The 26473-nt window shown below is 39.0% G+C and overlaps 2 protein-coding genes across 3 annotated transcripts in view; one reads left to right on the top strand and one right to left on the bottom strand.

Moving 5' to 3' along the window:
- LOC136254199 (uncharacterized) overlaps nucleotides 1-3193 on the bottom strand; it is a 38450-nt gene extending 35257 nt beyond the window's left edge. For both annotated transcript variants that reach the window (XM_066046871.1, XM_066046870.1), the window contains exon 1: nucleotides 3001-3193. In XM_066046871.1, the coding sequence (XP_065902943.1) occupies nucleotides 3001-3028 (28 nt within the window). In that variant the 5' untranslated portion in view covers nucleotides 3029-3193. The remainder of the gene's footprint in view (nucleotides 1-3000) is intronic.
- A 4387-nt stretch (nucleotides 3194-7580) lies between these two features.
- LOC136254200 (splicing factor 3A subunit 1-like) lies at nucleotides 7581-26066 on the top strand. The gene is made up of 21 exons (XM_066046872.1): nucleotides 7581-7846; nucleotides 8879-8917; nucleotides 8968-9096; nucleotides 9153-9172; nucleotides 9353-9468; nucleotides 9618-9777; nucleotides 9962-10024; nucleotides 10456-10546; nucleotides 11057-11128; nucleotides 11421-11497; nucleotides 11552-11647; nucleotides 12026-12101; nucleotides 12317-12424; nucleotides 12526-12606; nucleotides 12980-13065; nucleotides 13672-13730; nucleotides 19792-19875; nucleotides 20399-20753; nucleotides 21930-22031; nucleotides 24674-24745; nucleotides 25886-26066. Exons 1-21 carry the CDS (start codon nucleotides 7714-7716, stop codon nucleotides 25985-25987), a joined length of 2121 nt encoding a protein of 706 aa, XP_065902944.1. The 5' UTR covers nucleotides 7581-7713; the 3' UTR covers nucleotides 25988-26066.
- The last annotated feature ends 407 nt before the right edge of the window (nucleotides 26067-26473 follow it).

Raw genomic sequence — 26473 nt, forward strand, 5'->3', positions numbered from 1 at the left:
CAATTGACAGAATAAAACACTTATCTAACCTGTTTTTCATTCAGAACAGCTTCATGTTGACTTCGTCCGTATTAAGCGCCTCTAAAAATAATTATCATTATGTTTAGATTTCGCTTTGTGTCTACTTTAGAAACATATCTTATGCTTTATCTCTTATTAATAAACTGAAATGGTAAGATTTAAGGGTTAAACAGGTACTTTTTGATCACTGACTAGGCCAGCTAGCTAACTAGCTAGCACCTTTCACCATAGATATTATATACTACGTACCCGGGATTGCGTACCGACTTCGTTAACACTTATCAACACTGCCAATCCGCATTGTACTTCAATATACGGTCTTCCGTTAGTAATCGTAAACATTTCCCATAAAACTGGCCACCTCCCAGCGATTTTACTAACATGAAAGATTTAATCTCTCCAACATTAGGTAAACAGTGAAAGGATACACTCGAACACTTCTCAATAGACTGAATTACCAGGAAAACGCTTGATATACAGCATAAGCATCACACAAGTGATTTTACAAGCCTCAAACTTGCCACCATATTTCATTGCATAATCACTCAAAAAACCAAGCTACAATCGTCATGCCTACCTTAAACCATTCGTCTGTACCAACAGCATCATAGTAAGTGACATATTTAGCCATTTAACAAGAAATGAGATCCCCAAACACCTTCCAACAGCACTAAAAGCGGATACCACTTTTACCACTCAGCTCGTGCTGATTTTCTGGCTTTGACGCTTAGCTGATCAGGATCTGTCCTCTAGCCATTGGAACTGTAGAGGGTAACAGATATGATGCTGTTGAGCTTCAATACTATGTCGCCTAGTACAACACTTGCGCCTCACACTACAAAGGAAAAGTATTAACGAGTACAATGATGATCGTTTCCTTGAAAACCGGCGGTACGCAATCCCGGGTACGTAGTATATACTACCTATGCTTTCACACAGTATTCCAACCCAAAACTTCCTCCAGAGAACATCTCAAGAGTGTGCAGTTTCAAAAAGTTCCTGTGGGAGGCATTCCCCCAGAACCCCTCTAGACTGAGCCTCACCCAGGGGGGGGGGGGGGGGTCTGACACCAACTGGAATCCGGGTAAGTAGAATTCTAGGAAAACGGGAACGGAAACAACCAGCGGAAATGCCTGATAAAAAGGTCATCATGCCATTATAAAGGTTGGCTTTTATCGCACAATGCTTGTTTGCAGCATTGTTGGATTCTTCCGCTAAAGTGATCAAAACACTCTAATAGAACAGTCACCTGTACTAAAATACTCTAACACAGCAGTCAAGAAATATTTTGTTACCTATCCCATCAGAGACCTACATTGATGGCCTGTGAATTGATGGGCTATAGCTGTCATAGATTAGATATAAACTAGCTAAGTCATCAACATTAATAGTTAGCTACTCCCTTGAAACCATAAATTTATACCAATATAGCATACCAGTAATTAAAAGTTTACAAAAGGATTCTATTAACTGACAGTTATTGCATATAGATGAGGGAAGTTGTACCTGCAACCTCATGAAAATGTCACAGCATGGGCATGTGGCAGCTGAAATGTGTGTAGGTGCATGGCTCCAATGAGGAGACTGAGGACTATACAAGCAGTCATGGGGATCTTGGAGTCAATTTCAGCTTGACAAGTATACCAATGTTACATGCATACTCCCGTCATATGACTTCTTATCTGGAAGCAGTATAGGTGCAGTTTTCGAAGCCTATAATAGGCACTGCCAGTTAACTAGAGTACTTTGTGAATCTCAGTTTTCATATCAGTATTATTTTAATGTTTAACAGTTGAATATTCTAAAAATTTATGGTTTCAAAGGAGTAGCTAACTTTTGATGTTGATGACTTAGCTAGTCTATACACCTAATATATGACAGCTATAGCCCATCAATTCACAGGCCATCAATGTGGGTCTCTGGTGGGATAGCTAACAAAACATTTTTTGACTGCTCTATTAGAGTATTTTACTACAGTTGACTGCTCTATTAGAGTGTTTCGATGATTTTAGCGGAAGAATCCAACACTGCTGCAAATAAGCATTGTGCGATAAAAGCCAACCTTTATAATGGTATGATGACCTTTTTATCAGGCATTTTCTGCTGGTTGTTTCCGTTTCCGCTTTCCTAGAATTCTACTTACCCCTGAAATCCGACACAAATCACTTGGAATCCCACAATGGAATCTGAAAATTGGGAATCTGGAATCTCAACAAACGTTCTGTAAGTCCGATTATTTCCGTATAAATATACTGTGTATTATCTCATGTGCCAGAGGAGGTTGGACGCGATTTAAGCGCCCCTAAAACAAATTAAGCGAAACTCGTTTTATAGAAGAGGTTTATACATCGATCTCAGTTTAATTCGATAAAGTATCATTGTTCTGATTATAGAATACGTACGTGACAATTCTGGAGAAGTTCTACACACCAAACCGCAACTTATTAATTTCACCCCAATCACCAAGCGCTTTTATAAAACAAAGTACATCACCTTAAAGCTTACGTGAAGCACCATCCGAATACTATCAACCCCAGTCAACCCCATCGTTTTTCAAATTTGTACTATGACTATTGAACGTCACGTGAAATACCAAAGAAAAGAATGCAATTAAGGGCAATATATTTATGTGGCGCTTAGAGCGCGTCCAACCTCCTCTGCTCGTGTGCTGTGTTGCAATCAGCTTAGTCTCGTGAGCACGGTGCACATGTCTCGACACGTTTGTACAGGCCTCGCCAATAATCCAATTAGCTTGGAAGCCAGCTGAATGCACGTGTTGTTAGCTATGTAAATCTCCAAATTTGAAATCTGGAATCCGGAATCTTTGCAAAAAAATGGTGAGATTCGGAATCTTACACGCGACTTTTGGGTGGTGTCGGACCCCTCAGCCTCACCACTTTCACTTTTACTCTGACGCCCCTGCTAAACTATATACCCCTTCCGAGGTCGCTTTCTTTATCCAGTTGGACAGTCACTCACCATTTGATTCTGCAGGAGTTGCAGCCATTCCGCCCGTCCGTGACACAGTGGAGGTGATTGATTTCGGGATGAAATACAGTCAGCAGGATCGTCAGTAATTGGTCTCTAATCCTCAAGCGAGGAGTTAAGGAACAGAGGAGATATCCTGAGACAGACAAATCAATTTACGACGAGCCACAAAACGATTTCTTAGATTTCGAAATCTGCTCATAGAACAGGGAAATCCAAACTCAAAATTATCGGAGTTTGGCTAAATCCAATTTCAAAATTAATTTTGCAATTATTGAAGCAACAAATATAGATGTTAAGAAGAAAATATTGAAATATTTTTCTATTAACCCAGCTAACTATACTGTATAAATTTTGCATAATTGTTTGTATCTTTGCAACATAAATACTCCATTTTGGAGGTTTGCACTTTATTTAATATAAATAAACTACATTAGTACGTTTCCACTGATACTCTACAAATTAAGACTTGTACAAAGATCAATATCCAGGTCTCACAGCCCAGGCAGCTAGAATAGATTTCTTGCATCATTGCCACTAAAGCAGTTAGCACTTAACTACGTTCCACATAATTTGCTCTATATACGTAGCTAGGAAATGCAGCTTGAATTTTAATATATATAAATTCAAAATATGTGTATTTAACAATACAAAAGTGCTACACTTTAAATCCCAGTTTTCTAAGACACTCTTTATGTGCCTCTATCAGGTCTTTACAGTTCTCTTCTCCTCTCTCAATGATACACTCGTCCCTTGGCTTCCTGGTCTCTGGACAGGCACAACAAGGTTTCAACTTCTTTGTCTCCCCTTCATCTTTTGTTGATGATGCATCATCTTTCTTCTCTACACCATCTGACATATCCACTATGAAAATATTATAAACATACATCTCCATACTCCCACTCAGACACATGTCATGCATCTGGCTATGAAATGACATGTGCTTTAATGGTCTCACTTATTTAGAAAATAAGCAATACTTTTTAACAAAAAGGAAAATGGGAAACCGAGGGGTCTTAATCTTGTACAAAAAAACTAACAAACAAGTACACAAAAATTTGGAATGTTCAACTAGAGTAGTGACCATAGCACATCAATAAAAGTACTGAAATAAGCTGGAGTAGTGCGCAATATTAAATCACAGTAAAACAATAAGAAGTGTCCCTACTGTGCTCAAGATACCATAATGGAAATACACAGTAGAGATATAACACTTCTTATTGTTTTACTGTGATTTAACATGCACTACTTCAGCTTTTTTCAGTACTTTGTATTGATGTGCTACAGGGGCCTCGGGCAGGAGGGGGGAGGGGGGTTTCGGATGGTTTGGGCAAACCCTCTTTTCAGTGACAAATTTTTTTAAAATTAAAAATTGCATTAAACTTTCAGCCTTGAAACTCTCCAGTAGGTATACAGACATTGTCAGCAGCCCCTTGAAAATCAAATCATAATAAAGGTGAATCATTAACAATGAAACAAAGCAATTCTATAGGGTGTATCACGTGAGCAATTGTGCACATAATTTCTGTTGGAAACGGCGGAGGTCTGATTGTGAAAATGGTGGAGATTAGTTTAAGGGCAGCAGCTGCAGTATGATTATGATTATATACTGGGTTGAGACAGCATAGTTGATAATTGACCCGGGTAATTAGTCGTGATATACTCGTGTCAGGTTAGTATAAAGTATTGAATATGATACATTTATACTGTAAATGTCTGTTTTAGTGCCATGAGGCAAGCACATGATGTTTCGAATGCATTGGAGTACAAGCCAGTCTAGTGACGAGTTGAGAGAAGAGCCAAGTATGTGTACGCTTAATTTTTGTCTAGAAACTGGCTGTAGGGAATAACCTGGGAATTACCCAGATATTCCACTTCCAAATTCAAACCCCCTTCCAAAATTTCCTGGTTACGACCTTGTGCTATGGTCCCTACTCTAGTTGAAAAGTCCAAATGTTTTGTGCACTTGTACAAGTTAGTAATTAATCATTAATGAAAGGGGCCATAAGTCATATACTACTCTATAATGTTGCAGTATGAATATTAATGTCATTCACACTTGGTACATGTGATCAGTGCATTGAGTGCTATTGTGCTACCCAGTGGTACTACAATCTGAGGGAAATAGTTACTCTTCAGAATTTTCAAAACATTAAAAATTAACTTAAGGTTGTGCACCTAAAATACGAGCGATTTCCAGTGCTTAGAAAGTTAGTTCAAGTAATAACGCAAATGATGGAGCATACTTTGTCATACGTAGCAGAGCACCCTAGCTAAGTTACACAGTTATCCTGGCCTACGAATTTCGAGTCCTTTACTTTACGGTGCCATTTTTGTCACAAGGATGGCATGACTAATGCAGCCCATCAAACAGGATCAGATGACAGTAACCAGCATCCGTAAATGCATTTTCCTGACAAGTAAATGAAGTAATGGAACTGAGCGAGTACAACTTATGCTCTCACATGCCACCTGTCACTTAGTATCTGGCTGGTTAATAAGAATACGTACCTACGTAGTTTACTATGCTGTCCAGAGGAGGTTTTAAGCGCCGTTGAAATAAAAAATTATATGAAAGTCTCTTTATGGAGTGGAGTAAACAGTAGTCTCAATATAAAACAGTGAGACATTGTCACTTCTGTTTATGAATACGTACATTATCAATATCAGTTATATGAAAGTGGTTTAGTATTTTCATCTGAAACTCTTAAGCGCTTTTGCATATCTCCTTAAAGCTTATGTGAAGAGTGATCTGAATATTGAGTCTGCTCCGGTCTACCCCACCACTTGCTTATTTTGTATTGCAACTATTGAGGGTCATGTGAAACACCAAATACATCTATGTAATAATTTAGCATGTCCAACCTCCTCTGCATGGTGTCATATCTAAAAACTAAAACAAAATAACCTAGGCTCTTTTCCAAAACAGTAGGGATAGCGCATTATACATTATTTACTGGCTTGCCGCATGGGCGTAGTGTATTTCACGGACTGGACTCATGGACTGGATTCGTGGACTGAGCTGGAAACAGCTTTTAAACAATAATCCAGGCATTATCCGGCTGCATGTGATTTCAAAAAAAGTTTTAGACTACTTAAGATCAAGTTGTAGTAAAGAATTTGTGATCTTTTATGGATAGATACAAATAATTCAGCGGAGCATACAAAATGTACAGCAGTAAGACCACTATTTTATGATTTTCTTTTTTTCATCAGTGCCCATATGAATTTTTACTGCTGCACGTATTTCCCCATCATCAAAGAGTTAACCATTATTTCATCTGATAAACCTAAATATTTAGGATGTACAGTTCAGTTTTCAAGATTGTTGCACTCATACGGTAACTACGTACGTACCTTCCAAGGGAATGTGAAAGATTGGTGTAATGAAGTTTACACGTAAGAAATTGACCTTTGAATGAAACTGATCATGTGACGAAGGACAACTATATGTAGAGAGGATAGTTGCCAAACTAGCTGTAGCTATGTTGAGTCAGCTAAGTTAGCAAAATTGACTGTTATGCTGAGAGTATCAGGCCCTGGAGGTATGAAATAAGTCTACAAGGGGGTGATATACAGGCACTCACTGTAGGTAGATCTGTGACCACGGTCAAAGTCTAAGTCAAAGGTCAAGACCACCAAATTTGTGCCAAGTCAATGGTCAAGGGTAAAAATTTACAACCCACAATCAAAAAGTACTGAAACTGTTGCTAGATCATTGGTCAAAGATTGAAGCTTAGTCACAGGTCAAAGCAAAAATTCAACTGGCCAAGACTGACTAGCCTCGTACCCAGACCACTTTTTTTTCTTTTTGTGTGGGGGCGGAGAAAAAAAGGGTCTGGTGGGCAGCCGGATCTACAACTTTTGGGGATCGTTGATTAGTGGTGATGAATAGCAAAGTCCTATTAACAAAGCAACAATAGGAAATATGGCGCATGTATCCAATGATGTAGCCTTGCCAAGCTTTTCTATTGTTGCTTCGTTAACAGGCCTTTGTTATTCATCACCACTAATCAACGATCCCCAAAAGTTGTAGATACGGCTGCACAAAAAATGTATTGGAGACCCACCAGACCCTTTTTTTCTCCGCCCCCACACAAAAAGAAAAAAAGCGGTCTGGGGGTGAGACTAAAGACTGACTATGGTCGCAGATCTCCCTACAGCACGTACCTACGTGACAACCCCTTGGTCTAGCTAGCTGGCTATATTGTGGCAAGTGCTAGTGATAATGAACCTCCTCCCTGCACTCTACACTTGGAATTTTATGAAAATCACCCTAACAACACAGAAAAAAAAACACCCAATCAAATCACATTTTTTTAAAATCTGCAGACTGACAAAGTTATAGCACTCATTCATATCAACCCTGTCACTAACAGACTGAGTCATCTGTAACTGTGCAGGGTGCTGTGCAAACAGAGTGTAGTGGCAACAGTAAATCAATGTTGCATCATATAAACAAACAAATTGCCTCTTCGAAAGTGCTAATTATACTGTATACACACAGTCACATGCATACCTAGTCTTTACACAGCAGAGTAACAGCAACAGTAAGTTAACTTCACGAAATCTGATGTGTATTCTATCTAACGCCTACCGGCACGTGGGGCGTTTTAATAGGAGTCTCGTATTTGTAACCGTGCATAACTTAGGAACATTGTTGAGTTGTAAACAACCATTCGTCGAAGCCGCGGGGTGGTAGCGATGCCTGGAGTAGAGACAGCGCAACAACCAACTCCCGCGACTGAGTCTACGGAAGAGAAACCAGCAGAGGAAAAGGAGGCTCCGGCACCTAAGCCAGTGGTAGGAATCATCTACCCGCCTCCAGAAGTGAGAAGTATCCTTGTAAAATTGATGTGCTTTATTTAGAAGTATTTTGTGTAGTAATGACAACGCTATGAACTTGTACACATAGTTTCCATGTGGTTTTTCCCAGTAAATTAAGACTATTTGGTGTTTTCATCAGAAAATTGTGGAGTGCTGGTGGGTGAATCATTACCATTTTTCTAAGTATATCTAAGCTATCCACCTGAACTCTCCGCATTGAGTTAGTTAACCATATGGAAAATTTTATGCAATATTTCCTTTGATGTCTAAATCCAATAAACGCCTGTGGTGGAGTTACTAAATAGTTAACCTGTGGTCTCGCCAGTAGTTGTTTACTGCATTCATCAAAAAAAAATCGGTAAAGCCAAAAAAACAAAATTTCCTTACTGTTAGCTTACTTTCTGGACAAGACAGGCATCATTAGCATTCAGCTAGGCATTCAATACCAATGTTTGGCATGGTGTGGCACTGACACAACAAACTCGAAAGATAATTCTCAATGCTAGCACTCACGATTTGCTTCTTAATAGCTTACTTTCTGGACAAGACAAGGGCTTTTCTAGCCCAGCATTGTAACTACTTAATACTGATTGTAGCTACTTAATACTGGCACTATAGTCGCACCACAAGTGGCACCACAAGTGGCACTGACACAATCAACTTGACTTAATTAATAAGGCTGGATAAATCCCAATGCTAGCACATACCGTTTGCCACTTTCTCTCACTCTTTCTTAACCTAAGAAATTTTCTAAATCACTTAGAATGAGTCAACACCAGTTTCTACACTATGTAGAGCCCCTCAGACAATGTGGGCTTGGCTACCCACGATTAATTACCGCGGCTGCATTGACTAAAACTTATTGTAATGTTCACCAGTTACCAACCCCTTTGTCATCTTCAAATGTACAGTCTTTGATGTGCAGACAAGCATAGGGGGAAATGTAGTAGGTACAGCAATGGAAACACGTGTAGTTCGCTGATGAATAACAGAAAATCACCAAATACTGGCCTAAGCCAATGTGTTCCTTAACTAAACTCAGACATTGTTGACAAGACAGCAGATTTCGTAGCAAGAAATGGTAAGCGACGTTTTGCTGAGCATCCTGTGGTATTAACTGATTACCAATAGGACTGCAGTTTCAAGAGAGGATCCGCCTCAATGAGGCTGGCAATACGAAGTTCAACTTTCTCAACCCAACTGATCCTTATCATGCATATTATATGCATAAAATTAATGAAATAAGAGAAGGCAAAGTTGGTAAGTAAAATGTTTGGTCTATTACAAAGTGTTACTGATCTGTTGCCTTTCAATAGTTCAAGATGCTGCACAGAAGGTAAGTCTGCTCTATGTAATGTTGTCACTGTTGACCTAACGTGCTGTATTGTACTTCGTAGGTTTTAGTTTGTGTCTACTGTAGTGTGTATGTCACTATTGTGAATTGTAATGGGTTGTGTGGACACACTATGCTAATGGTACATGCCTGCAGGTGTATGCAATATTCCTTGTCTTGTAGACAGTGTTGAAGTCCACAGCTCCTGTTCCTCTGATGCCAGAGCTTGAAGTGCCCAACGAGCCACCACCAGAGTGGGAGTTCATTGTTGATCCTCCCTCCATTTCTGCTGTTGACCTGTAAGTGAAATACATGTGTGCACACAGGGTCAGTGTCTCAGTGACTAGTATCATTATAATGTGTGCATGTGTGTGTACATGTGTGTGTGTGCTACTCACTACATGTGTACATGCTGTAGTGCAGTATGTTATGGCTGTTACCCTTATAGGGACATTGTTAAGCTGACTGCTCAGTTTGTGGCGAAGAATGGCACCTCATTTTTAGAAAGACTGATGCAGAAGGAACAGAGAAGTTACCAGTTTGACTTCCTCAGGAAACATCATCCATTGTTCTCCTATTTTACAAAACTGGTAGAACAGTACAGCAAGGTGGGTGAAGGGGCTGGTCATATGTTATTATTGTCACCATGGATCATAAAATAGTATTTTTCATTGGAAGTGTTCAATTTTTACTAAAAAGCACTGTCCATACTCTCGATGTTGTATGTGTTTTAATGCTGTGTATGTGTGCCTTTTGTATTTGCTTTATTCCATATGTTCACATGTACTGCAGGTTCTGTTGCCTTCTCGAGATCTCAAGGCAAAGTTACACCAAGAAGTTGAAAATCCATACCAGGTGTGTCCTCAATCTGTTTGTGTGCTTACCTTGTAATTTATTAGAATTTTATGTATGAACAGTTTTGTGTTTCATTGTGATACTTGATGTCCGCATACAGTACCTACTTGGATGCTATGCAAACATGCAGCACTACACAGCCTGTTCAGCTTACAATTTATATACCCCCTGTATATACCATTAGTATGGCCTCAGATTACATGTAAAAGGGAAAAGGCTTGTGAGCATTAGAATAGAGATGATCCCTAGAGCACAGCACTACCACTCTAGTGTCCTGGAACTTTTTTTTGATATTTGGTTAAAGGATTGTATTGAACAAGCTACCACTTTACTGCTCTATAGTACACCGTACATTATCTTGATGGCTAAAACATGCACAGTACTCTGCATACACTCAACACTTGTACAGACACATTATATTCTTGTGGTAGATCCTGGACCATGTCAAGGTGAGAGTGGACTGGACGAGGTTCCAAGATCGGATCAAGAAGAGAGAACAAGAAGTTGTGGAGAAGGAACGATGTAAGTGGTCAAGAGCAGGTGGTATAATCTGTGGTAGCATGTATTAGATTCTAATATTGTAAAGTAGTTTCATCAGGCTAATAAAGTGAAAACAGTTGGTGCAAATTGTAGTATCACACACACATACGCACATGCACACACACACACAGATGTACACACATACACACACACACACACACACACACACACACACACACACACACACACACACACACACACACACACACACACACACACACACACACACTTAACCAACAATTTGTACTGTAAACCACCTGTATGAGTACCCAATAGGAACAAGCCTACTATGTACAGCAGACAGGGTCTTCCCAAAAGAATGGTAGAGTGATACGGCACCACTTTGCTTTGCTCTAAATTGTTTTGTAACAAAATGATTGGTAGCAAATTAACCTGTTTACTACTCTCTTGCTGCAAAAAAGCTTGGCAGGTTTTATAGTAGAGTAAAAATTGGTGACTGTACAGTGTTAGATGTGATATGTTTCTGTACAGTGGAGTATTCCTCTATTGGCTGGCATGACTTTGTTGTGGTGGAGACTATCAACTTCAGAGATAATGAGACAGGTCAGTGAACTATGTGAGTGTGTGTAATTTCTACTACACTAGTATTGCTCTGTAGTGGTATCGATACTTTGAGGGCCAGCATGCTTTCATTTTTGAGTTTTGCTGCTATGTAGGGTTATAAAAATGTCATTCCCTTGAAGCTCTAGTTACATAATATATGTATATCAAGCCAGACCTATACTATAATAATAGTCCAGTATATAATGAATTTTATTGATTCCTTTATCTACAAAGCTAATGGCTCTTTCACCCTTCACGTGGTAATTAACCATATAAATTGTTTCCTGCATAGGATTTCTACCAGCTCCCATTGCCCCTACACAGTTAGCAGCGCGACTGTTAGCTCAACAGAAGTACGAGAGGATACAGGTAAGACAATACCATGTGTCAATGTAGTATTTATCTTGTGTATCCCACCTACAGGAGGAAGGTGGAGATGTACAAGAGATTGAGATGGAAGTGGAGGAAGAAACTGATACAGAGAAGGAGGAAGCTAAGGCTAGAGAGGCTCGAAAGAAGGTCAGAATTGTATATTTTTGCTGTTGAAATAATGGAGAATGAATCGTTCAGCTTGACATAGGTCAGCTATGGATTGATTAAGAGATATTTTTAGCCATGATATGTTTGATTCCCATGCAAGGGGTTGAGGCCCGTATATAGCCTTGATGTTAAGGTGGTTCTATTAGTGAGGTCATGAAGTACACTTTAGCTATTTTGAGACCTACTTGATACAGCCATTGTAATGAGTTGGTCTTATGGAAATAGTCTCTAAATGAAGACCCTCATATACTGAATGTATACAGTTCACTGTGTATATAGTAGTACTCTGCACGTAGATTGTCATGTTGTTTATCTCAGTTATGTGTATGCTATTAATTTCACACTCCACTAATGCAGCCGGAGAGAGAGGCATCCCCTCCACCACCCGGAGCTGTACAACCACCTCCCATTGTGAAGAACTATGATCCTAAAGGTGACCGCCATCACTGTATACTACTGTTTTAATGTCGCCAAACAGTTTTGATATTCACGATATTGTTATGTTTTGATATGTGTGTATGTATATTTAAAGTGTACCTTTCTACTTGTCTGTTTGTCTGTCATTTCTCTTTTATGTTTTCCTCCTTCTGTGTGCTTATAATTTGGCTGATTAGTCATTGTTGTTTTCTTGATCTTGTGTCATTCCAGCCCCCAAGCCAGTTGCAGCAGCACCTATTGCCAAGGAGCAATTCCTGATTTCACCCATCACTGGAGAGCGTGTTCCTGCCAGCAAGATGGCTGACCACATGCGCTATGGTATGTAGCAGGACCTGTTGTATGCACAAGTGAACACTAACTATTATATACATACTGTATGTGTGCCTGTATGTCTCTCATATGTACTAATAATATCACAGGACTGCTTGATCCTCGGTGGAGGGAACAGCAGAACAAACAAGTTGGTGACAAGAAACAACAAGATGAAATCTTTGCTGTTGGTACGTATGTATCTGTACTTGTGTAATGCAGCTCATGAACGCCGCAAGGCACCTTGCGACACTTAGTAGTACAGTAGACCCTAGCTGTGCTATGCATGCTCAATATGCTCCAATACTTTGCCAACATACTACACTTGTGTACTGTATATATGCATAATAGAAGGTATACTATCTTCAAGTTTTGCTTTGCCTCTTGTTTATTGTGTGTAACTGCTTTCTATTGAAGGAGTAAGTTTGCGATCAATTAGCTGTTAAACTAGAAGAACATACAGTAGTGTAGAGACTTTGCACAATTTTTGCTTGTTAGTAGTGGTGGTGGTGAATTGACGCACATACTTAGCACTTGGCGAAGTAATATACATTTATCTCTTAGGTGGTCAGATTGGTCCAAGCTTGAAGAATCTAGCTGAGAGACGTACTGATATTTTTGGTAGTGAAGAAACTGCGATTGGTAGAAAGGTACGTACATGCATGCGTGATACTGTATTATACCTTGAAATTAAATACTTGAGTTTGGTTAGCTATGGATTAAGTATGTAAGCACATTGATGGCCATGCTGTAATACATGGCTAACATGTGTACGTAGTACTGGTAACGCCTGGGCTTTATTTATTTAATTCAAATACTTTCTACTGTCTACTGTTGTCCGTTAAGTGGCTGAGAAGGTACTGCCAAGTTAGAGCATAAGCAACAATTTGATAGTGACATTCTGGGTCTATGTAAAGCTTGTATCAACACAACACAGGGCTTTCAGGTAGTTTAGCTCCCACCAGTAACACTAAGCAATGTGTGCCCTTGAGGCCATTGGTACTTTAGCTACCTAATGTGTTTTCCCTACAACTAAAATTTGATGGGTTTAAAGTAGTCTGTTTTGTACAACGACTGACCAGGCTGACCTGTTTTGTATAGCCACGCCTGTCAGTTACCTGTTTTGTCCTGTATGACATTAGAGAAAGGTCTTGATAGAGTCTCAATAATATTTAGAGAATACTTATTCAGCCAATCAGATTTGAGTATTTATTTTACTGAATTTGGTTAACAACATGGACTGTTGTTCTCTTTAGATTAATGAGGAGGAGATGAGAAGACCGGATGTGGTACAGTGGGACGGTCACTCAGCAAGGTGTGTGGTATAATATGGTTGATGTTGTCCCAAGTTATGAATTGTTCATCTTATTGCATGGCATTGTGATTCTTCTCAAGTTCTTGATAACACCAAAGTTTGCTGTAATCAATTCATTTCAAGAACTTGGAAGAGTGTCTACACAATATTGAGGCATACATGTATATACATACGGTGAAACTTTTCCACTATAGAAGGCTAAGCACTTGCAATGCTGGAGAGTAGTGAATCCAGACCTCACTTCTTTACTGAGATTGTTTCAGTATAGTGACCATGTCACATACATACATACAGTAGGATGCACAAAAGAAACTTTGCAATTAGAACACATATTTTCATGAACACTGCTCCAAGCGTATATTGTGAATCATTCATGACATGTATGTCATGAACTTGTTGTGGACACTCATGAATTAGTTGGTTGCATATGGCTGCACAGCTTCTTAGACTGCTATTGCTTCTTTTCTGAAATTCATAGAGCCCAAGTTGACGAATCATCATTAAGTTCATCACTACCAATTAATATTCGTGAACTTGGTCCTACTTTCATGAGCTAGTGAGTAATTTCATGAACAGCTAAGAGCATAAAATCACCCATAAGTCATTTAAATTGTATCTGTAAGCGGATGTCAAAAATGGTTTTAAGCAATTTTGCGGAACTATGAATTCTTAGCTTAAAGGAGTATGCAATATCAGCTATTGTAGAGTGTTTACTTTTAGAAGATGGAATCCAAGTATCCAAGGAAGGTGTTCAACTGTTCTTAAAGTGGTACAAGGAACATGGAACAATTGCTAGAAAACCTAGATCTGGAATGGTGTGTTGCTTTACACCTGATTTTCAAAGAAGAATAGAGCAAGCCATGGAGGAAGATGACGAAACTTTAGCTATACATCTGCAAGTTAGACTGCCTAAGACTGGCTAGTTACGGTGTGCAGGGATTTTCTAGGGGGGGAAAGGGGGCATTTTGCCCCTCCTGAAAATGATTTTGCCCCCCCCCCCCCCCCCCCCCCCCCTGAACTCTGCCTCAACCAGCCCAATGATGAAACAATGATAAATTGATTTGAAATCATAAAATTTAGTCGATGGCTAGCTAGCTACAATAAAACAAATTTAGCCTAATTTAAGTTCTCCCCCCCCCCCCCCCCCCCCCCTCAATTTCTGAAAAACTCGGATTGCCCCCCCTGAATTTATTTTCTAGAAAATCCCTGCACAGTGTGTGTACATATCATTGACCCTGCGAAATAGGCGTCTACTAGGATGGATGTATCGTGGCCCTGCATACTGTCAGCTAATACATTCTGTTAATAAAGAAAAAAGGCTCTAGTGGGCTCATAACCACCTACATGATGCATTTGACGATGTAATCCAGACAGATAAAACTAGTGTCCAGTTAGAAACACACTGCCGTTTCTGCTACAGGAAAGAAGAATTCTAACCTAAACCGAAGCCACATCCCAAGTATCCCATAAAGATACATGTGTGGACTGGTATTAGCAAGAGGGGTCCTACTAATGTCGGAGGAAAAATGGATACTTCGCTATTCTGCCAAATTCTTCAAAGAACGCTTTTACCCTTTATTCAGGACAAGTTTCCATCTCCAAGCTCTCACAAGCTGATGCAGGAAAATGACCCTAAACATTGCTCTCACTATACTTAAAATATTTATGAAGACAATGGGATCAATTGGTGGCATACACTGCCCGAATCCCCTGACTTAAACCCGATCAAAAAAACATCTAACATGAGCTTAAAGAGTATTTATGTTGAGAGAATAAGCCTACTACCAAACAAGAGCTAATTAATGGGATTTCACAATTTTGGCTTTCGATAGATGAATGTAAGTGTCAACGTTATATTGGGCACTTAAGGAAATTCATTGAGGTGAATGGCAGTACTACTGGCTACTAAAGAAACACTTAATGTGCAGCACGTTTGTATCCATTTATGTGTATAATTTTTTTGCTATATTTACTGCCATGTTGTGAATGTGCTAGTAGTTGACGTTGAATGTTTTAATCTATCCTGTTGCTGTTTGTCTCATTCAACATCATGTTAGAGATTTTTCCACAACATTAAAGGCAGTGTGTTTAGTAATGTATAGAAGATTTGCACCAAAAACTTGCATTATTTGGACCACATTAGAATTGCTTGCATCAAAACAATTTTTTTTATTTGTGTAGAGTGAAGAGGTAACAGCGTAGTTGCAGTATATTGGAGAAAACATGGAAAGTTTTTTTACGTTTTGTTTACTGAATGGGATGTCGTACAAGAAAGTCCTTTATATGCCCTAATTATAGTAGTGAAATTCAATTTTAATAGAATGTATTCTTGTGTAAAAAAAACCCAGCAAAATTTGTAAATTCTTGAGGAATTGTTATGTAAATATTAGAGGTGTATCGGTGGCTGATATAGACATTTCTACTATATCGGTGGGAGCCGATATTGCTGCTAAAAACCGATATGATACACCGATATACAACTGAACTATCTTGAGGACACTGTCCAATGATCAAGCCACATTATAAACTCTATTATTTAGCTAACAAGGACGGGAAACAGTAGTTATCTTCCTTGTCTAAAGCAGTACCCTACACGAAGCCATCTAAGTGCATGGATACTTACTGTTTTGTTGTCACAAAGCTTACCAACCATACAACAAACACTCATAGTGGTGGGCATGGGGAAACAGCAATAAGATGAACCAAGAGAACAGCATAAAACAACCAGCCATCTCTACAAGCCATTAAAATGCGGAGTAATCTGGACTAATCTGGACTAATCTTGGCTGGGGCATGTATTAAAATATTTGTGGGTGCCTTATAGTGTGAGCTATCAATAGAGGCCACACCACCATGGGTAACCAAGCATAGCCAATAGTCTTAAGACTGTCTTCAGTAGTTTCTTCAGTAGTTAAAATAAAGTTGAACATGTCATATGTGGTTCCTCAAATATAAATAGCTACACTTAGTTATATTGGATCGGTATCGGTGTTCAGACTCAGTATATCGGTTTATATCGGATCGGTTCAATATGTCCCTATCAGTACATCTCTAGTAAATATAGTACGAAAGTCTCCGTGTTGAATTACTTATTGTTATTGCGATGTCCCAAAGTGACACCATACTGTAATGCTAATTAAGTATAATTACTAACTCAAATATATGATATAAACTTTTTAATTTGATTTAAATGCCCAAAACAACTTACAAAAGTCCTAATTTCCTAAAGTTCATAGTTTTGAAATAGTTCAATGATAAACTCTTGGCTGAAGTTTTCACTTTGTGTAAGCATTTGACATGATTTTTTAAATTGATGTACGACATGATTCCCATATCTCCTCAAAGTCAACATCAGATGTATTTGGTTGTCTCGTGCTCACTGCTGATTTAATATACTCAAGCTTTCTGTTGTCCATTCTCCCTGTTCCAGTGTTTTTCTTCCACTTAGGCTGCATTTTATAAGCTCATCATGTCCAAAAACTGCTTCACGAGCTATGGCTACTGCTAGTTCTTTTAGTTTATTGACATCAGTGCTGGGATGGTCAGTCATGACTTCTTCAACAGGCTTAAGTTTTGGTGGAGTTGAAAAAGGTGGTGGGAGAGTGGTAGCTGGTGGAAGTAAAGTTGCAGCTGGTGGAAGTAAAGTTGCAGCTGGTGGAGGTAAAGTTGCTGTGTTGGTGGAACTGAAGTTACCACAGATGTGGACAAAGGTAGATTCCAACTACGTATTGGTTGAGATGATGAGCCTGTCCATGAGGATATGAATTTTAGATCATCAGCACTGTTTTTCAACTCACTTAGCAGCTCATCAGATGAAAGCGATTGGTTGTTTGCCGAGTATTGGTTTATATCTACTGGAAAAGACACACTTTCTAACCCTTGACTTGAATGTTGCAGAACAGTAGATTGCAGGTGCTGGGCTGGTTCCTTATATATTCCTGGTAACTCATTCTACTCTGACTGTGGTTGAGTTATTTTCTGTTCTTGTTGTAGTGGGTGGTTGTTGTACTTGTTCTATTGGTACAGGCTGGGTTTGGTCAATGGACCATGGATTGACAGCTGACTGAGGAGTGCTTTGTTGTACAGGTGACTGCTGAGGTTGTTAAGTACTGCTGCGAATAAAGACAAAGAGGTACTACTGTTTGCGTACTCATCTGGAGGTAAACTTGTAACTCTGCCTTGGGCAATTGGCTCCCGCAATGTAGGTTGTTGCTAGATATTAGTTTGTACTAACGTTGAAAGAACAGTAATCATCTGCTGCTGTTGGTCTAATAGTTTTTCAAAGCTATGATTTATAGTATGCACATTATAATTAGTTATGCACACAGAAAAGGTAAAAATTGCTTACCTTTAGTGTACGTACTCTCCTTCTCTGACATTTGGTCGACATGACTACTGCTAATGTTTCTCTTGGGTGTAACAAGTGATACTGCACTTGTATTTTGACATACATACTGGTTGTGAAGCTGATATGAATATATATCTGTCTTGGAGATATTTGTCACAGCTGCATTGCCTGCTGCTCCTGATCCATGTCCAGCAATGGGATAAAATGTTAGTCACCTGTGTATAGTTAATGATGTTTATCAAAAATTACACAAGCACCTTTTGTAGCTTTTCCACATTTAGGAGTTGCCTATGTTTTTTTTTCTTTGATTCACCCTCCACATCTGTGTAATTTTAAAATGCGTACACACACTTAGTCTGCTAATCTTGACTCAGTTAAACATGTAAACAAATTACAAAATGTATTCTTCAACATTATACCTTTTGTTTCCCGCTTTCTCTTAGGCTTTTTCTCAACTTTTTGTTTGCCTATGAACACATGATATATGAGAATAAATTTAGTTGTGGATGCTAGAGTGTTTTTGTGTACTCACAAGCTGTTGATGGATCCACTAATGCTGCCTTCCAGTTAGTAACATTGTCCTTTTGGTGCCATGCAAGTACAACCTCATAACCTGGCACCAATGCTGATGGCTCAAATAATTCTTCCATGTACTCTGCATCAACCCAGATTTCATAGCCAACCCATCGCTTGGAGTTATTTCCTTCATACCTCACACAATACTGCTGGTGTTCTTCTGTGAGTGACATTGTAGTTAAATTGTTCTATGATGGTTGATGGATTGATACTTAGCTGCTACACAATTGCTGGAGTTAATTAGCTACAGGGCTGCTGTTACAGATTGTTGCTCTTGCTGCTGATAGCCTACTGTAGATTGTTCTTGCTTGAGCTGCTGCTATTGCTGCTACTAAGCTTTGCTGCTGTTATAGCTGCTTGTTCTTGCCGCAGTTGTAATGTTGTTCTCAATGTTGTTCTTGCTGTTACCTGCTGTTACTCTTGCTAAACAATACTATATACATTGTGTGACTGTTTATGTGCAGCCAAGGAATGTAGGCTAGCTCACATATAACAAGATTCATCATTGTGATAATGAAGCAAGGCTTGTCTTTATGAATACTAAATGAGATTCATTGTGTCAGTCATTCACCAAGAGAGGCACACTTTCATGAAGCTTCATTACAATGAAATTCATTATGACAGTCCTTCATGAAATGAAAGTTCACAAGCAAGAGACACACCTAGGCATGCAATGGCTTCTTACAATGTCATGAACTTAGGGAACTCAGAAGAACAAGCCAGTATCTATATAAGCTTGATGGCTGATACGGATAAACTGTCTTGTATTTTATTCTGTTTAACGAACTTTAGAAAATGGAAGAGGTACATCTTCATTTGTTACAATACAGCATATTTCAGGACAAATTTTAAGCATCAGTCTTGGCGAATATTGCTAGTGTTTACATGCTTCCATTTTCAAGTGGCTCTGTCTGCGATGCTTGAAGAGCCAGAAAAGTTGGACCCTTCGTAACTCTTGTGGTGGCTCCATCACAATTGTTTCAATACCAGCGAGTTATGTTTCCATTATCCCCTTACAATGTTGCATGTATTTGTGGCTATATGGAAACCAGAGGGTGTCACTGTACAACTATGCTGTAAATGTGCAGTAGTTTATCTGTTACTACACTGTATTATAATGGAGTGTATATTGTATAGTATTGCAGCTACCCAGAAGGCTGCTCAATCTAAGATCACAGTGGAGGATCAGATCAAGGCCATCCAAGAAGCTCACGGCCTACTGTAAGTGTGAACTACTGTTGAGTGTTTTATTTTGTCGCTTGAAGTTGAAGTATATAGTACACTGTATGTTTATCTGGAGTAGATGTTATGTATGTACTGTATGTCCCATTCTGGGGCCTTGTAGTACACCGCTTATTGCTAGTATGTATGGCTGACAGAAGCATCTCTTATGTATGTGGTGGAGGCCACATTGCATCAAGTTTCCTTTATGCTGGCCTTGCAAGCCAAAACAGGGCTTACATGTACATCTCATGCATAATGATGGTACAAGAGAGATGCTTTGCTACCAGACCAAGTCACTGAATCAGATTCTGTTGTCCTATTTACCCTCCTAAGGGAGTCCACTCACTTGGCTTAAATGAAAGGCTTATAATTAGGTTACTCAAAGCTAAGTAGGTGGATTATGTCTCCCATGGAATACTGTGGTCGGTATGGAGATCTCCAGATAAGCAGTGGAGATGTGTGTATGTTTGTACAAATATATTGTATGCGTTTTAGTTTCTGTTGCTATCTCCTCCCACAGGTCAGTGGAGCCTAATATTGGTCCCAAGATACAAGCTCGCTCATCAGCAGAAATTATAGCACCACCAAAGCCTCCTTCAATGACCACACCATTATTAGGCACCCCGGGACACATCTCTGCAGCGCCACCAGTCCCTCCACCTTCAAGTATGACTTCAACTCCACCCAGTAGTGGGAGCATGACGGCATCCGGACTACTGCCGATACCGTTCAACGCAGCACCCCCTGTCATGCCCACTGCTGGCAGCAACTTCCCCCCTCCCATGATGATGGGTGAGGAACCATTTGCTAAGAGACTGAAGATGGACCTCACTGATGGATTAATACCAGAACAACAGTTCATTGCCCAGCATCCTGTAAGTTACACTGTAGTGTAAGCCTGAGGTAAATTTGATCGTATTAGTATATGTAGTAGGAGGATGGATAGCTATGGTATTCAGGATTAATAGTGCGAGCATTGTAAACAGGAAGGAGTAAATTAGTGCGAAGCGAAGCTGAGCACTATTTCCTTCCTGTTTACAATGCGAGAACTATTAATCCCGAATACTACAGCCATCCGTCCTATTGCAAATTAATCCGACCACCATAGTAACTGTTGCTAGGCAACAGAAATTCCAAAATAACTATTGCAAAAGACCAATCACACTTACAACCATTACCTAGCAACCGTCACTATGGTCTCAAAATGACTTTTACCTCAGCAATGGTTACCTAGCAACTGTTGCTAAGCAACCACATTGTTGCTATGCCATGGAGCATCTATCACTATGGTAACAATAGTTGTCAAGTCGGACATTTATTTCTAATATAAACACACCACACTATTTTAGCCAATCAAATTAGTATTATAGATTTTGTTAAGGGACCATGACAAACAAGTGTAATACTAATTCTATTGGCTAACCACTTGACGTATTTCAATATAATACGTCAAGCTGCTATTGAGAGTATTATATTGTAACACATTCAGTTGTTGAATTAACCCATATACGTAACTGTCCTAAATATTATTAATTCAATATCCTGGTGTTCATGTTTTAATTTTTTTTTAAATTTACCTTAAACTTGATGGTTTAGCATTCCTCCTGTAAGCCTATTAGTTCAAATTATAGACAAGATTTCTGGAACCCTAAATTATTGTTTTCTACATCTGGAATGCTAGTCACTCGGTTAATTGTTCAGTTAATGATTAAGTAGAGGTTGAATGCAGAGAAGATCACAGATCCCAGCTGTTGTGGCTTTATTGGCACATGCCTAGACTGCATGTTGTGGGGGATCAAGTCTGGGATTTTTTTTCAAAGTTTCAGTAACATGTTTTTCAGTAACATGTTTCTGACTCCCTGTATTCAAAGGCTTTAGCCTTCTCACAGGTCCCTAGTGAGATAGCATTAATAATAAATAATAAGTTCTTTTACATTCTTACTGTTATTCAGCTTTACAACCGTGGGATGACGGAATTCTTGCCTTTTTATGTACTGTTTAAGTATGTGGCTCTAAATAGTACACACTACATGTATTGTATTGCGTTGTAGGGATCAGTGACCTTCAAGGTTCAAGTTCCAGTTGTACTTGACAAGCCAGAGTGGAAGTTGAATGGACAACAGTTAACCATCACTCTTCCCATTACTGATCCGGTGAGCTTTATATAGAGTATGGCCTATGGTATTATACAGTAACAGTGCTGTAATTATGTGTGTTCAATTAGAGTTTATTTTCTTGTGATTTAATATGCTGTCCCCATGCACACACACACACACACACACACACACACACACACACACACACACACACACACACACACACACACACACACACACACACGCACACACACACACACACTTTAGGGCTGAAACGAATGTACAAATACATCCTCCGAAGCTTCTTTTGAAAATGTTACCGAAGCTTCAAGGTTTTGTTACAAATGTCATATCAACAAGTAATGAACACAATTGATGGTTATTAGGGTGTACACTGTAGTACAAACTCCTACACTTTGTTTTACGTAGCTCCATTGTTTAAACTATACCAAAAAAATACGCTTCCACAAGGAGTGACAATACTTGTGCAACTGGTTTGACATGTTATACATGGTAATGAAGCTTTGGTGGGATAAAGCAGCATCCAAATGGTAAGGGTGGGCATTATACTGATTTTTAGTTATCGTGTTGAAACTGAATCACTAAATATTTAACATTTAGTAATACCATATATCGACATACCTAAAATACTGGGAGAATACCAGATTTTCAATTATTTAAACAATGTATGGCAGAACTTGTTAGCAAGAGTGGAGCAAAGAGCATACATAGCATGGCACTACTAGAAAAGCACTTATGGGAGACCAGTCAGATATGGGAGTGCTATTTGTCACCTCTGTCTAAAAAGTTTACCTCCAAGTGGTTTTAAGAGAAAACATTGTGTAGTCTACAGTGAGGTTATTGATGCAATGGAAGCTTATACATATTTAGGTGGTATTTGTAACACCACAATATTTATGATTACAATACCGTGGCATGATCTCGGGCATCGTGCGTACATATCAGGCAATGCACTCCTTACAGTGTTACAACTATTACATATCATGCCACGGTATTGTAATCATAAATATTGTGGTGTTACAAATACCACCTAAATATGTATAAGCTTCCATTGCATCAATAACCTCATTGTAGACTACACAATGTTTTCTCTTAAAACCACTTGGAGGTAAACTTTTTAGACAGAGGTGACAAATAGCACTCCCATATCTGACTGGTCTCCCATAAGTGCTTTTCTAGTAGTGCCATGCTATGTATGCTCTTTGCTCCACTCTTGCTAACAAGTTCTGCCATACATTGTTTAAATAATTGAAAATCTGGTATTCTCCCAGTATTTTAGGTATGTCAATATATGGTATTACTAAATGTTAAATATTTAGTGATTCAGTTTCAACACGATAACTAAAAATCAGTATAATGCCCACCCTTACCATTTGGATGCTGCTTTATCCCACCAAAGCTTCATTACCATGTATAACATGTCAAACCAGTTGCACAAGTATATGTACGCACGATGCCCGAGGGCGAGTGCGTACATATCAGGTAATGCACGACTTACAGTGTTGCAACTAATATGTTACACTTCAAAGTAGCTTTTTAAGCTTTTGAAGGTGCTTTTTAAAGTAATTCTAACCCTTTCAAGTTACTTTTACAGTAGTTTTAAGCTGCTATATTCACGTTTAAGTTAAATGCCTTTGATGTGGTTGATGGTGCCTTTAATGTGGTCTGGCATTTGTCCAGGATCCTTTGTGGTGGTTGAATATATCATTATGGTTACTATATCAAAGTTTCACATTAGCTCTTACCAGGGGGGGTAGGTCATGACGCATGCATGACGTGTGAATGTTGCGCAAGTTCTAAAAAAATTCACGTGAGCTGAATAGTCCCTGTACAAAAAGTAGAGGTAAGGGCACGTGGTCTGTTTTGATTCTACTCAGTTTACTGTTTACAATGGTGTGAGTCACGATCCTAAAAGCACTTCGGTTACGGAGTTATTGGACTTAATGTGATGACGATGTGTGGTGGTCATGACTTACGCTTCAACAGTAGTAGTTATCATCAGTGGTTATATTACAATCGTTGTTGTGTGATTTATTACTTTCAACAATTAGTATAACTGTATTTAATAAAATTGTTTTTGTTAGCGCTTTGTAGTGCACGTGGTCTTGGCCTACCCCCCCCTGAGCTCTTACTATAACACTAGTACTTACTATGTAAGGTTTTCAAAATGTATAAGAAACCTTATCACCATGAGACAGTTTTGATTGTGGGATTCGGTTGGTCTCAATTGAGAGCCACAGGAGGGCTCAATTGTAGGCCACAGGAGATCACTGAAGCCCACAATGTAAAGTGGATGTTGCTCATATAGGTTTCATATACATTTTACTACAGTATTCAATAGTAAGAAGCATTAAAGCTGTACAGTTTATGGAATGCAGTAATGAGTTGTCAGCACACTTTGCAGTGCAACATCACATCTAGATGTTGCACTGCTAAGTGTGCCACATCACATTTGTAGCATAAAGAATTCCTTTGATCTGAGGTGTGAAAGTGTTACATTGATCAATACCACCCACCCCTATCTGAATGTTATGAAACTGAACAAAGCTTCAAACTGTTTGTCTCAGCTTTAACGTGCACACAGGTACACATGCTACACAAATACACTAATGCATGTACCTGGTTTTTTTTCTGCCTAGCTACATATGTGTAATTCATTCATTTATCATTCTTGTCAGGTGTCAGTGATCAAGGCTAGAGTAGCTGATGAGCTAGGGATGCCAACTGGCAAACAGAAACTTCAAATTGGGGTGAGTGTGAAGTTCACTTTACACTATGTTATATAGTTCCACTGTCTAATGCAGTCAAAATACACAGTGAATTACATAAAAGTTACAAAAAGTGGTTATAAAATGTACAAATATGAAGTTTAATTTTAGAAGGATTGTACCTTAACATGGTGTAAGCTTCAAGTTTGAATAATAGTGGGACCTTGATTAGCCAAATCCAAACTATGGACATGACTGTTCTATTAGAGTAGTTTGTCAACAAAATGTATGTCATATTCAACATAGCTTTTGTATGATAGAGTTAAAGCACCTCCACACATGTGTACGGAAAATACAGTACGAGGGTGTGGTTGAGAAGCTAATACAGCACGAGGCAAAGCTGAGTGCTGTATTTGCCTCGAGACATCTCCCGAGTACTGTATTTTTCGTACACACAAACAAGGCGGTGCTTTAAGTGTTATATTGTACTTCCTGGTCGTCTGGCTCGGAGCGATTTTCTCTAGTACTCAAACCGCTGCGATTTTCTCTAGTACTCAAACCGCTGCGATTTTCGGTGATAAGGATATCAGTAAGTGTTTATCTAATCTATTTCTAGTCGTAGAACGAACTAATAGGATTAGTTTGGCTGGTTTAGCGATTTACAATGTCACGCACGTGATCAATTGTGCTGTTTTAGTGGAGTCGTGTTTAAAAAGCTTCGTGATCAGATGATCAGTAAGTGTTTATACAATCTATTCCTAGCCGTAGAACGAACTCATAGGATTAGTTTGGCTGGTTTTAGCGATTTACAGTGTGTTGTTTACATAACATTCCTTAAATAAATTCTCCGCATAACTGTACTGTGTTTGTCCAAGTGTGCTGTATTTGCCCAATTAAGTGCATAACTGTACTGTATGACTCATACAGTACAGTTATGCAGTTGATTAGTACTGTATGGACAATACGATACGTGGCATCGCTTTGATCCTCCCACGCAAAGTACAATATATGAAACTTATGGCTTATCTGAACTGATTCATTTATCTGAATGCTTCACAGATTGTTAATCTCACTGTACCTGGGGTTAAAACAGTTTGGACAACTTGTATACTAATAGCACAACAATAATAGTGTTCTGAAAGTGTTGGATGCTACATTATACAACTTATCTATTTACTTTAGATGCTCTTCATCAAGGATTCCAACTCACTGGGATTTTACAATGTCACATCTAGCACAATGGTTCAGCTGGGTCTGAAGGAGAGAGGTGGTCGCAAGAAATAGTAACACTTCTAACACACAGCACACAACAGTACACATAAACTCACTGCTATATACCAACTTATGTTTTGTACTTATGTCATAGTGGTCATTACATGATGGTACAGTGGTTGACCGGCTTCTTATGCCATGTGTCTGAGCTCTGTTACTGTGAACGTAGGGGTATTAGCTACACATTTGGTCACTTATATTGGACAGGTACCTACAGTGTAGACAGGCATTGCTGCAGTCATTAATATACAATGAATGGATTTACCCCCCTGTAGAAGACCAGCACAACATTTTCACTCCTGGTACAAAATCTGTATGACGCAGAGCAATTGTATGTTAGCCTGAACAGTGATTAATACTACACTGGTCAAAATTTAGGTTCAGTGGTATCATACAGTATGGTAGTCTGTATGTGTATATTAGAGATTGTGTATTGCCAAATTCATTACAGCTTGGCAGTATTGGATGTGCCTTTTCACCAACTGCAGTACATACAAT

Source organism: Dysidea avara, chromosome 4, assembly GCF_963678975.1.
Source record: "Dysidea avara chromosome 4, odDysAvar1.4, whole genome shotgun sequence".
In the NCBI taxonomy this organism is placed as follows: Eukaryota; Metazoa; Porifera; class Demospongiae; order Dictyoceratida; family Dysideidae; genus Dysidea; species Dysidea avara.